At 51.3% G+C, this 13,602-nt stretch overlaps 1 protein-coding gene across 19 annotated transcripts in view; it reads right to left on the bottom strand.

Annotated features, from left to right (window-relative positions):
* The window catches only part of Ablim2 (actin binding LIM protein family member 2), a 122,110-nt gene that overhangs the window by 85,911 nt on the left and 22,597 nt on the right, over nucleotides 1-13,602 (bottom strand). For 9 of the 19 annotated variants that reach the window (XM_041636192.1, XM_041636210.1, XM_041636198.1 and 6 more), the window contains exon 1: nucleotides 8,110-8,199. The exons of 1 other annotated variant lie outside the window; for it this stretch is intronic. In XM_041636192.1, coding sequence (XP_041492126.1) covers nucleotides 8,110-8,134 — 25 coding nt within the window. In that variant the 5' untranslated portion in view covers nucleotides 8,135-8,199. Of the gene's footprint in view, nucleotides 1-8,109; nucleotides 8,200-13,602 lie in introns of those variants that run through there. 9 more of the 19 variants (XM_041636204.1, XM_041636201.1, XM_041636196.1 and 6 more) reach the window with 7 other exon arrangements.

The raw sequence follows: 13,602 nt of genomic DNA, 5'->3' as shown, positions 1-13,602 counted from the left end.
CTCTGGGTCTCCACCTCCACCTTAAGAGCAAACCCCTGTGCCCCTGCCTCTAGAAAGTTCTCCAGGATTTCCCCAGGCTGGCAGGCCTTCACACCTGACTGCAGGCACCTGGGCATGGCATCTGCATGCTAGAGGGTCACTGCCATCTGTCTGTCAACTGCCCCGGACAGGGAAGGCCTTGGAAGGAGTCAAGTGACTCAAAGCCTGTCATGATGGACTTGCGGGATTGAGATGAGGCAGAAGTCTCTTGTATGCCTCCAGCAGGGCAGCAGAGAAACCCCTGGGCATGGAAGGTGACTTAGCATTAAGCAGAACTGGATGCCGATCCCTGAGGAGCTACGGAGGGACCGTAAACACATGTCACCAAGGGAAAGCAGCCAATCTGGAAATGCTGCAGCCCATGATTTCCACCACGGTTTTCTGGAAAAGGCAAACCTGGCAACAGTTGGTAAGTGGCTGCCGGGTGAGGTGGCGCACGCCTCTAATGCAAGCACTTGAGGCACACTCAGCCAGAGCTCTGTGAGTTCAAGGCCAACATGGTCTCTAGAGCCGGTTTAGGGTTGGGAGAGGGGAATGAACTGGGAAACTCTAAGAGCAGCCTGATAACACTGGAAAGGTGGAGGCATGTCATAGTATCTGTCTAAATCCACAGGACCTACAAAACGAGCATGGAACCTAATTCAGTCACAGACATGTTAATGGTGTATGTCAATGCTGTCCCAGAGGTCCTAATGCACATATTACAGCATTGCAAGATGTGACAACATGGAAAAGCCATGCTGGGAACTCTGCCCTTTCTGTCAATTGCAAGGAAATGCTACACCCAAGGCCTAAATACAAGTGTGCAAGATTGTTGCTCCGTAATTTCTAGATCGACTCTAATAGGTGGTTAACAACCTCTTACTGTGATAATAACAGGAAGTGTCAACTCAAGTGGTAGGGATCAGTCACACCAGGCTGTGACTACTTATACTTAAGCCCTGTGACAATGAACCCCCAGCGCCAGGGAGCCTTGTCAGAGTAAAAAGAACAGGTTATGGAGACCGTCAACTTTAACTCTATCTGTGAGGACAGCACCCACAGGACTTCACTGCAACTCACACCTCTTATCCCCACAGCTAGACTCCAGCTGGGCACCTGCCCTAGAGCCTGGAGAAGCCGAGAAAGAGTCGGCTGAATGATATTGGAGAAATGGCCAGACTCTCAAAGCCTGTTTGTATAAACCTGCAAATTGGGGCTAGTCTGAAGAATTCTGAAGGTCACACTGAGGTAGAGAAGCGCCCTGTGGTGTCTGACAGAGGTGGCATCTGGGGACAAAGCTCCCTCCTGGGCTCAGAGGCCAAGATGCTATAGGCTGGGTCAGGAAGGGATTACAGAAAAGGGAAACTATCTCTTAAGGGATCGCAATGCCTGCGACAGGGCCCACACACAGTCCTTGAAAGGCTAAGTGGATATTCTAGGTTCTCAAAGTCCTGCAGTCCCTCCTCATCAAACCTGGGGCGGCACCATGTGTCACATGTATATATATTATCTCCAGCTTCTCCCATGGGATCCCGAGCAAGGATGCTGTCAAAAAGCTCTGCCTTGCCGTTCCCATTGCCCAGTCACCGGCCCATCCTTCAGTGATACCAGTCATCGGGAACTCTGCAAACTCTGCCAACTTCCCTGTGTAAGTCATGCCTGCAGGGCCAGTGCCGTGACCCTAAGGACATTAACAGTTCCCCTTTTCCTTCCTTAATTTTCCTGATCAACACTTCAGACCTTATCCAGTGCAATGAACCATACTGGACCTTGGAAGACCAGTATGGTCCAGTGAGCAAGGCAAAAGGTCCTGGTCCTGGACACGCTCCAGTGTGGACCCCACCTCACCATAAATGGCCAGCCACCTCCTATAGAAGAGGCTGGGTGTGGTCCCACCTAGGAGAATGACTCAGTGTGGGTCTGAGGCTGGTCTGGAAATCACTGGCAGAGATAGATGTGCCAGCGGGACACCACATACACACATGGCAGGAGGGGCTACATCAGGCACATGAGCTGTGGGGCAGCCAAACTCCTGTTTGACCTGGATGGCCAAGCACTAGCCGTGCTGAAATCCCTGAGTCTTTTCAACACTTTATTCCCTTGCATGGCCTGACTCCCATACTGTGTTCCATCCTTGCCTAAGCACCAGTGGTCCCTGGACCCTTGAAGAGGGGCCCGGACCTGGCTAGAAGTCAGAAGCCCAGGTTGATTATACTTTCTATTTTCTAGGGTAGGAGGAGAGGTAGAAAAGGCGGGTCAGCCAAAGCGAGGGTTGTTAATGGCTGTCACACTCTAGCGGCCAAGGGAGCTCTGGAGAGTCTTTCAGCTGCTGCTGAAACACAAACGGCTGCTCTGGGGTTCCTGAGTGTTCTTTGTTCTAAAGATACGAAGCGAGGTTTTTGTGACCAGGCATTTCTTGGTCCCATGGCTCTGGTTTATCCACAGAGAGGGGTGTGATGTCTAAGTCCCTCTCCCTTTCAGGTGGTTCTGTGACAATGAGCTGGGAGGACGCACTAGGTGGAAAGCCGATATCACAGTGTGGTGAACCCACGGTAGGCAGGAGAGCCTCTAAAAGTGACATGGGATGGAGGCTCGGGCTGGGAAGTACCTTCTGGGACAGGAGAAACCACACTTTGCATGCTGGCCTGGATCCCTGTGGGTGGTTGTCAACTGACCTGTCTGTGTCCCACTTCTGCCACTCATGCCCTTCCAGGGGCACATGGTGTCAACCAGTGTCTCAGGGCTGTGAAGACTCTGAAGGAGCCCTGAACACACCAAAATCCACGACAACCTGCAGAGGACAGCTTCATCTGTGTTGCAGGACATGAACAACACACTATCATTGGGTGTAGATGCCCAGGGACAGGGTGGGAAGAGTACAGGGTCTCTGGTGGTTGTAACAAATCCCCCAGGTTGTAAGGGACAGAGGAAGCCCGGAGTATGTGAGGTCCTGAATGAATATGTATTGTTAACATAGGTATAGCCATGTCAGGTGCCAAAGTACCATCCCGTGGGAAAAGGGCAGAGCCTTCCCTCCTGGCTCAAGTGAAAATGTTTTTGTTTTTGTTTTCTTTTAAACACTGCTTGGCCCATTATATCTAGCCTTTTCTCGGCTAACTCTCGCACCTGGACTAGCCCATTTCTAATAATCTGTGTAGCCCACGAGCTGGCTTACCAGGAATGATCTTAACCTGCGTCTGCCTGGAGTGGGAGAATCTCAAGTGAAAATGTTGATAAATGTGTGCAGAAAATGTCCACCAGGGGGCTGGAGAGATGGCTCAGTGGTTAAGAGCATTGCCTGCTCTTCCAAAGGTCCTGAGTTCAATTCCCAGCAACCACATGGTAGCTCACAACCATCTGTAAAGACGTCTGGCGCCCTCAACTGGCCTTCAGGCAAACAGACAGAATATTGTATACATAATAAATAAATAAATATTTTTTAAAAAAAATGTCCACCATAGCTTTCTCTCCCCTAGATGCTTACAGCTCGGAAACTGTTCCCTATAGCGACTGCTCCTGTTGAGATTAGTTGAAGTCCCCATTACTTGTTCACCTCTCTATAATAACCCTGTTGCTTGGTTCATCCGTGGGCAATAAACCCACTTCTCTGTTCAACTCTACATAATAACCATGCTGAGTTTCTGGGGTGCTGAGCCTTCTCCATGAGAAAGCCCGGTCCACCTAAACCCAGCATTTCTGTCTGTCTGTGGGTCTGCCTTTTCTTCAAGTCAAGTCACTGGGAACTGTGCAGAACTGCACCAGGGGCATTGTGGCTGGGTACGACCCTAAGACGCCTGGATGAGCAAACATAAGACCTAGGTGCTGCTTTCTTGAAAAGGGGTTTTGCTCCCCAGAAGCATCCTCAGCAGCCCCATCCCTTGTCCACAGCAGCCACACTCAGGCCAGCCTCCTGCAGCAGATCCTCCACCTTCACACACCATGGAGTGACATACAGATGACACCATCTACCCAGGCTCACCCAACAGCCCTGCTGCAGAGGCTCTCCCCACCTGCCCACACCCAGATCTCAGACTCTAGCCTCCAGAGCTATGTTTCTGAAGTCACCCTGTCTGTGGCGTCTTTTGGCAGAGCTACAGAAATCTTAAACACCAACGTTGTAAGTGACAGAGTCAAAAGCACCCTTGTGATCCATCCATTGCCATTCATTATGGAATGTCCACACGACAGTGGCTATACAGGGCTGGCCCATGACGGGGGGTTGATAGAGAGAAACAACTGAGATGGTCTCCTCCAGAGGCAAGGTCTGGGAAGAACACAGCTGAGAAGCAGCCTCAGCTGCTCCATCTGGCCATGGCTCCCAGGGAACACTAGCTTCAGCCCTATCTCTTGCAGCCTCAAGCAGCGGTCAACATCGTCAGCCACCATAACCTGCAGGATGGCATTTCATTGCCAGACAATTCAGCCTCTCAGGACCAAGGGCATCTGCTCTCACAGTAGCGTGCAGATCAGGGACATGTGGCCATCTGCCCCCACCCAGATCATCAGTGTCCAAGCCATGCAGAAGGCCTGTTGTGGCTTCTGCCCAGTGTGTCCCCATGTCACACCACCTTGTGCTTCAGCAGCAGAAGCAGCAGCAGCAGCAACTGCCCACACAGACTTCTCAAATCTAATAGGAAACAGGAAGTGCATCTGGGGCAATCAATCACCTCCTCACAACTGGTCCAGTCCTGGGTCATTCTGCCACAACCTAACTCAGGGATGCCAATATTTGATTAAACCGGCTCTGTTTCCCCAGATGGGCTCCTTCTCGAGTGGGAACCTGACAATAGGTATATCCTGGCTATAACTTAGCTGCTCCCAACTCCCCACCAGGCCTCTGGAGATAGGTGGCTAGCAGATAGCACCCAGTCTGGTGGGTGCAGTAGACCAGCTGTAAGCCTTCATGCAGCCCAAATGGTCCTGAAAGTCTTGGCCCTGAGTTCAACACAAAGCGATGAGGGGATAAGTGGCCCCAACTCAGGGCGCCCCTGAATCAGTAGCCCTAAAATGATCAGCTCAGGGCTGGAGAGGCAGCTCAGCCGGTTTAGTGCTCGCTCAGATAAAATGCACGAAGCCTGGGTTTGGCCCCCAGCGCTGTATAAATTGGGTGTGGTGGCAAGCACCTGTAAATCCTAGCCCTCAAGAGCATCTAGGTCATCTTCCAGTACACGGCAAGTCTGAGGTCAGCCTGGTCTATGTGAGAACTGATGTAGAAACAAATAAATGCACTGGATTGGAGCAGACTGGTCATCACCGGTACGGGCTCATTCAGGTCATGAGATGACACCCAAGTTTCAAATGTGCCTGCTGGGTGTGAGCACACACTTGGCACTCAGTTTGGCTTGCCACCAACTAGTGTCACCTATAGGTCATCTAAGGGATCTAAGGCTTAGAGGGTGCTGTAACCTACAAGGCCATACAGTTTGAGACAAACAGGCAGGGATGGGCCTTGATGCTCCCCTGAAGGCTGGTTCCCTAGCCCTCTGACTCCTTCCCCTTGACTTCTTGGCTCTTCTAGTGTCCTCTTCAGTGGGTCCAAGGAAGGCTGGTGTTGGGAAGGCATTTCCTGAGCAACTAATTAAAGCTAAGATCGGAACTGCTGGCTGGGAACCTGGAAAGCTGACCTATAACCGGGCTGAGGTTCTGACAGGCCATGCCTAAGAAGTAGGCTTCCGGGCAACTTGAGCATGCCAACAGGGTCCAGTCACAGAGCACGAGGTTAATAAAGGGTGGACAAGGGTACACCAACACGCCGTCACGGCATGCCAGCTTGACCAGTCCTGGCCAGGCCAGTTTCCGGAGACATGGAGACAAAAATATCTTGTAATTACATGAGTTCACTGTTGTTAGAGACCCAAAGAGAAGCAAGGGTTGAAGGACATGACAGTCCCCAGTGCCCTGTGCTGTTGGTGGCCATTCTGATTCTAGGTGCCATAGTAAGGTGAGACTACACAGTGATATCCTCTCCTAGTGTGGAAGCCACACCTGTCCTGGGAGGCCCTATCTTCACAATCAATGTCCAGAGTGCCTACAGAGCTCTAAGGAAGGGATTTATTCAGCTCAAGGTGCTTCGAGACATGGTTGCTTTCACCTCCAACCCTGGGAGGCTCCAACCCCTTATTTCCGACATTCTAGTGGAGGTTGGGTGCTGCTTCATTTTGATTGGCCTGTGCCTGGTTGGTGCTGTTAAATACAGTTAGAGGTATTTAGTAAAATTTAAGTGTACATTGTATATAATCTAAAATATTAAACTTTGGAAATGGAAAAAAAATACAGTTAGAGGTCTGCATTGGAGACAAAGGCTTCTCCGCCTAGTTTTGAGCTGGCTACCAGCTGTGACCGCTTTGAGAGCTTCCCGTCACACCTGTGACCGGTGGCTCCCCTGTCACCCTCCGAGTGGCACCATGGCTGCTTCACAGGGCTCTTCACAGCACCAAGAGCTTCAGCTCTGACGAAGCCTGATTTCTCTGGGTTTCCCTCCATGGTTCATGCTCTTGGAGTCATTTCTAAGAAACTGTCGCCCAATCCAAGATAATGAATATTTATCTTATTTTTTTAATCTTAGCCTTTGCATTTCAGCTCTTTCTATAACTTTCCATAAATAGAATGGCCTCTCCCCTGCGCTGAGTGTCTCAGCAGATGCCGGCTCTCTGTAGTCTCCTCCCGGCTTCTTCTTCTGAGGAGCGGTGGTGTGGTTTGCAGTTGTCCCAGGGTGGGATGTGGTGCTGTGTTCTTGCTATTGCTGTCTGCTCATTGTGATGGGTAAGCTGAATGTATCCACTCCCCACAGAGAAGACAGTCATTTAGGAAATGGACATGGTCACATGTCCCCAGCTCCAGTATCCGCAGTATCTTCAGAATAGCATGGAAGCAGGGTACTAAGAACCAGCCACCGGGCCCAATCCAGCCAAACTGAGGCCAGGAGTGAGCACTCCTTCCTTGGACCATCTGATGGAGTAGCCACTGCTTTTTCTTTTGGGAGTGCAATATTATGCAAAATAGCTTTATGTTAACTTGGCATAAGCTAGAGTTATCTGAAAGGAGGGAATCTCAATTGAGAAAATGCCTCCATAAGATCTGGCTGTAAGGCATTTTCTTAATTAGTAGTTGATGGGGGAACAAGGATATGGGTTAGGGTCCTTGCTGTTGGAAAGACCCTACAGATCAGGGTCAGGCAGAGATGCCAGAGAAGGATGCCTGGATCCTACTCCCTAGAGATCTGCTAGGCACTGTGCCTGGTTCTCATAGGAGGGTGGGAGCATTGTTAATAGAGGCACAAGCCTGGCCAGAGATGGCTACCCTGAAACCTGCACAACTGCAGGCCATTTCAGACCTCTATTCTGGGTCCAGTTCCTTTCCAATCTCCCCTTCTCTCTGGGCCCCCAGACCTGTCCCACCATGCTCACCCTGCAGGCCTTCCTACCAACACACAGCCCTCTAGACTTAATGCCTTAATCTCAGAGGCATGACATCCCCATACCAGGAGAAGGGACGTTCCTATTATAATCCCTATTGACTGGCTTCCTTGGTGTAACTGTCAATGCAGTGGGGCCTGTTTACTACAGAACAGTCACAGTGGCCTTGACCCTTTCTCCCATATACTAGTTATCCTTTCACCAGCTGTGACCACCACAGTACTTCCAGACACCGTTAAATGTGTCCTGGGGAACAACAAAACCCCTTAGATAACCACCACTTTAAAGAAAAGAAAGACTGATGGAGACAGAGGTTGGGGAAGAAGGGAGCAGGCACAGAGAACCCACAGCCCAGCAACTCCACCCCAAACATAGGTCAGAGGGGCTGGCCTTCCTTCCTGTGAGCCCCAGTTTCTTCATCTATAAAAAGGGGTCACCTGCCTCCTCCCACACACTGTGAAAGTCCCCCGAGCCTATATATGATTGACATGATTGACACCTATAGGTGTTGGCTTTCACCATAACCACGAGACACCGAGCTGGATAGCACTCCCTTCACTCAGGCTCCACCCTCCGAGCTCAACCATGGGTCTCAAGATCATTCTTTCTCGCTAGAAGCTGAGTCTTCCTCCCTGGCTGACTGGAGTGAACACACAGCTATTCTGAGCTTTACCTGACCCTCCTCCAGGCATCCCCATGGAGCGGCCTCCTCCGGAAGTGCCAGTAGCGCTCCTTCCAAGCCTAGGCCCAGCAATGTGGAGACTTCAGGTGGCATCTGGGAGAGTGGAGAGCCTCTAAGGCATTTGTGGCTGTCACATCTCCCAATCACATGCCAGAGAGTCACGTGGCAACTACCACCCCCAAGGCCAAGGCAGGGCAAAGCCAAGCTCTTCCTGGAACACTGAAATAGCATCCTGCCACACTGCTGCTCCAGAGATGCACCTGTTTTTCAGTATCCGGAAAGGGAACTCTGACAAGGCACTGGCCGGGTGGCATAACTGCTAGCCCCTGGGTTTGTGCCAAGGACAGTGAGTTTACAACCCCTCAGGGCTCTAGGTAGAGGGGGTCACAGCCTGTACCAGTGTTCCCAGATGCCTTAACAGCACCACCAAGGGGCACAAATAAATGTTTACAGCCCTGCTTTCCAGAGCTGTTGGACTATTAAGAGACAGGGAATGCCAAGTGGGAAGAGAGATAACCTAGGCATAGTGAGCCTGGCCTCTGGTGCCCTGTATATGGAAATGCCAAGTGGAAAGAGTGACAGTCTGGGCATGCTGAGGTCAGTGCCCTGTGGGCAGGCTATCCCGGGGATGCTACAGGCTAAGCTCAGCCTGCCCATCCTGCCCACATGCCTGGTGCTCACTGAGAAAGGGAATGCATAGGGGACCGTGATCTCTACATCTGGTACTCATTTCTACACTCTGTCTGCAGCTCCCCTATCATAGGAATAACTGCCATGGCCGGTGGCCTCAGGGACAGGAACAGGGACACAGAGAGGGGAAGGAGGCAAAGATTGTCACAGGTGACCTTCCTGTGGAGTCTGGCTCTGGGAATCAGTGATGCCCACACATGGGGTACAGATGAGCTCCTGAAGGAGGGTCTGTGAGGAAAGAGATGGAGAGGAAAGAAATCCCAGCCTTAGAGTTGAGTCCTGGCAGGGGGTGGAGTTATGTGTCTGCATCCTGCCCCATGCACCTTGTGTTGGAGAGAACAGGTTCCTCTGGAAGGTGGACCTCAGCTCTAGCTTTCTGAGTGGCACAAAAGACGGTGTGACATAGACCCAGGAGCATCCTTAAGCCTCCCGTGTGCTGAAGCACCTTGTCTCTGCTCACCAGTGGGGTGATGGGGCCCCAGGAGTTAACAGTGACTGCCTCATCGGCTACCATGCCTTCCCCACCAGCCATAGCACACAGTCTCCCTGCTTGTCCATTCTCAATTGTGTGACTGGGCAAGAGAAGCCCCACCTCCAGCCAATTGGCTTAAGCTAATGTGAAATCTGAATACTCCACTCTGAGGGATAAGTTTGCTTGAGGGATGAGGGAACGTTGGCCTGGGCTTTGGGGAAGAATACTCCCCTGCCCCAGGTCCTCCAGGATATGCCCCATTTTCTTCCTGAGGCTTTGGGATGAGGGTGTGAGGGAGATGTGCTGAGGCACTATTCCTGCACTCCATGGAACCTTCTGTGCTAATGCAGAAGGTCTCAGAGAGACAGAACTTCTCTCCTCACATCTCTAAGCCCGGAGGGTGGAGTGAGGGGCCTCAGCCTCTTGCACTATGTCCTCCGTCATTGGCTAGTGGCTTTCAAACTGCTCACACAAATGGACCTGCACACTGCAAACAGCGCACGCACGCATGTGCGCGCGCGCACACACACACACACACACACACACACACACACACGTGTATATTTACCTGCAGTGGGTGGAGTTCACCACTCTAGAACCCACAGCCTCTCACTATTAGGAGTGTTTTCCTGTCCTGTGACTCTGTACAAGCAAGTTCATGTGGTTGGTCTGGACCATGGCTCATGGGCAGAAGTGACCATGTGACCCATTCCCCTTCCAAGCCTGGGCAAGCAAGTCTGGTCACTCCTGCTATGCCTCTGTGACTGTGGCAGGACACATGAGGCAGCCTGTGGGCCTAGGAGGATGGTGAGAGAAGGAACAGAGGTCCCACACACCCAGCAAGAGCAGCTCTCCAGCCCACTGCACACCCTCACAAGTGGTAAGAATTCACCGTTGGGGCTAGAGAAATGTCTCGTCAGTTTAGAGCACTGGCTGTTCTTACAGATTACCTGGGTTGAGTTCCCAGCACCCAATAGTAGCTCAAAACCATCTGTAACTCTAGTTTCAGGGGATCTAAGCCTCTCTTCTGACTTCTGTGGGCACCAGACATCTACATGGTGCATATACATACATACTACATGCAAGCGAAACACTCATACACACAAAGTAAATAAGTCTCTTTTTTAAAAAAGAATTTGTTGTCAATGAATGCCTGTGACCTTGGACTGTTCTGCTGTAGGTATATCAGTGTCCTGGGTCACCTGAGACAAATCATTGCTGACTAGGTACTAAGTATAACAGTTCTAGGGACCAGAGGCCAAGTGAGGGGTCACCGGGAAGTTCAGGAGTAGGTAGGACCAGGCTTCTCTGGACATTCAAGGGGAGATTCCATCCTTGCCTCTCCAAGCTGCTATGATTGCCTGACTCCCATCTCAGCCTCTGGGGTGATTTTCCTTCCTTATGGAGCTGTCTGTACTCTCTCTCCCCTTTCTTGTAACTGTCTGTGACAGCACTTGGGGGGAGGGCTCTGTCACATGATCCTGGGCAGTCTCCTGTCTCAGCGTTCTTACCCACCTGTGATTCTCCTGTTTTCCAACTAAGATGACAATTGCAGGTTGCAGGGCTGGTTGGCTTGTTTGTTTGTTGGCTTGTTTGTTTGTTTGTTTGTTTTCCCAGCCTCCCATACTTAGTAATGGTTTGACTAATGCGATATTAAGTGTGTGCCGGTTCCCCTCAAAGCCACACTTGTCCTTATTGTGAGAGATGTGCTCTGCTGTTTCCTATTCAGTTCAACTTCTTATGTAAAACCTGCTGCCACGCGACCCACTAAACTGATTTCATGCCAGAGAATGGGTCGCCACCTGCAGTGCAGAACATCCTATCCCAACCCCCACAGCTGGCCTGGCAGGGTGGGGGCCACAGCCTGAAGAGCAAGATTTCAAGGGAAGAAGTGAGCCGTTTACAAAAACCCACAATAGAGCCTCCACCCCACTCCATCCCACCAGGACACTTTACCTACTCTCCATACTTGGCCTCATGCCAGAGTCCACGACTGCTGCCTGTACCCTACCAGCACGTAGGTACCAGCTCAGACCCACAGGAGCCTGAGTTTCTGAGAGAGAAGCATTTGCTGAAGGAAGTAAAGGCTTCGGTATCATGGTGTAGCTATCCAACTCATATCTCTCTCTCTCTCTCTCTCTCTCTCTCTCTCTCTCGCACGCGCGCGCTCTACTGATGGGCTGGGAAGTGTCCCACCCTAAGAATCCCTTATTTGCATTTTCACACAGCCCACCACAACCTGATGCCCAGTGTCGTGACTTCCACTGACTTCGGAAGTACACCTGAACTCAGGATATTTGCATATGCATAACGGGATGGAGGGGACCCTGGCCTAGACTTCAGATTCATTTGCCTTGCGTCGTTCTTCTGCAGTCTGAAGGTAACTTGACATCATATTTTAAATAATTTTGTGCACAAAAATGAAGGTGCATGCTGTGGAATTTTCCATTTGTGGGATCAAGCAGGAACACCAAAAGTTCAGGGTTTGGAGCATTTGAGTTTTGTATTTTCAGCTGAGGCAGCCTCCAACTAGGCTAACAGCTTCACCTTTTTTTTTTTTCCTGGAACTAGCTCTTCTAGACCAGGCTGGCCTCACACTCACAGAGATCCACCTGCCTCTGCCTCCTGAGTGCTGGGATTAAAGGTGTTCACTACCACTGTCTGGCTACATCTTCACTTTTGAACGTGGCTTAAAACAAGTAAATTCAGGTACCAGAAACACGACACCACAGAGATTTTTCAATGTGTCTTTAAAGTATATAAGACATCAATGGCTCTTTATGGACAAACACACTCAGGATCGGAGGAGCCTGAGACTTTGCCTAGGCTCTGGTAAGGAATGTCAGCCCTCTCTTAAGGCCTGGACCCCCGTCAACCTCCCTGGGAGACCCACGTACTCTCAAAGCCAGGGAACGGCTCACTGCTGTCTTCTCAATCACCGCAGCAAACCCACTGCCTCAGCTCTGCCATTTCATTCTCTTACCCAGCACCCTGTGACCTTTTCTTGGGGCCTATCTGTCCACGTGTAGATCAGGGATGTGTCCCACTTGGGTTGCAGGAGGCTGAGGGGATGTGCCGGGGCGTGGCTGACCCTCAGGTCAAGCCTCTTCTGTCAGTTCCTGTCTATATCCAGGCCAACTGGCACAACGTCCCGTGAATAACAGGCATTGATTCCCCCACAGCTCCAGAGAGCAAAGGCACCAACTTGATGAATGCCAGGCCCGCATCTCCTCTGTGACCTAGGGAGGGCCTTTCCCCATTTCCTTCTGGCCTTGTTGGTCACAGGCCATCGGACTGTCCTTGGCCTGTGGCTGTACCACTCCCATGGCCATACCATGACCTCCTGGCTTTCCTCTTCTAGGGACAACAGTCAGACTAGATGGGGCCACCCTATGTCAAGAACTCATATTGACTGGATGTCTACAGCGGGGCAGAAGCTGGCAATCAGGGAAGCCTCTGGAGTGTGCCCCACCCCCTAGCATCCTTCTTCCTGCTTTCATCAAGGTGACCTTCAGGCTTGGATCAACCAGGGCCAGAGATCAGAGATCAGTACCTGCAGCACTCTCTCCTTACACTTTACTGCCACCACTGACCTCAATCCCTGCCCTCCTGACCTGGGTCCCCTGTACAAATGGCCATCTTTGGGTATTCATGAGCCCTCCCAGAACAAGAGGAAACCCCTCATCTCTGCATTTTGAGAACTCAGCATGGACACAACCCTCCCTCAGTCCCACCCCCTTGCCTGTCCCCATGCTCCTTTGCTGTGTATGCCCTGGAAGTCAACCCACCTGTGCTCCTCCTCACCTCAACCAATGCCACTGCGGGACAGTGTGCCACACAACTCCCCTTTAGAGTAATGCCCAGGGCGCCTAAGGAACTCATAGATCTTAGCCACAGTGGAATAGAGCCCTGAACCTGGACAGTGGAGCTCCTCAGGCAGATGTCCTCCTCTATGCAGAATACACACTCCTGCTCTCAGCAATGCAGGGAGGGCCTGTGGAGCTAGGCATGGTACTACAGACAAGGTGTCCATAGTCTCATCTTACATGTCACTCATAGGCTAAGGACGTGGCAGGTGATAGACACGTAAGTAACCTGCTAGGCTGACTATGGTCAGTACAGTGTGGAGAGGGGAGGAGGTGAGCTCTCGGCTGCCTGAAGGCACGGAATACAAGAGGCAGAGGACCTCTCTAGGGAACGACAGTCACATCAACCTTCAAATGATAACAAGAAGCTGAAGAAGGCAAGGGCAGATGCTACAGCCCTGTAGCCAGGAGACAGCAGAGGCAGGAGGAGCCCAGGGGAGCCTTGAATGCAGGATA

Source organism: Microtus oregoni, unplaced genomic scaffold (assembly GCF_018167655.1).
Source record: "Microtus oregoni isolate MIOR12 unplaced genomic scaffold, Mior012 000049F_ref0000343, whole genome shotgun sequence".
Classification (NCBI taxonomy): domain Eukaryota; kingdom Metazoa; phylum Chordata; class Mammalia; order Rodentia; family Cricetidae; genus Microtus; species Microtus oregoni.
This window is presented reverse-complemented; position numbering and strand designations above follow the sequence as displayed.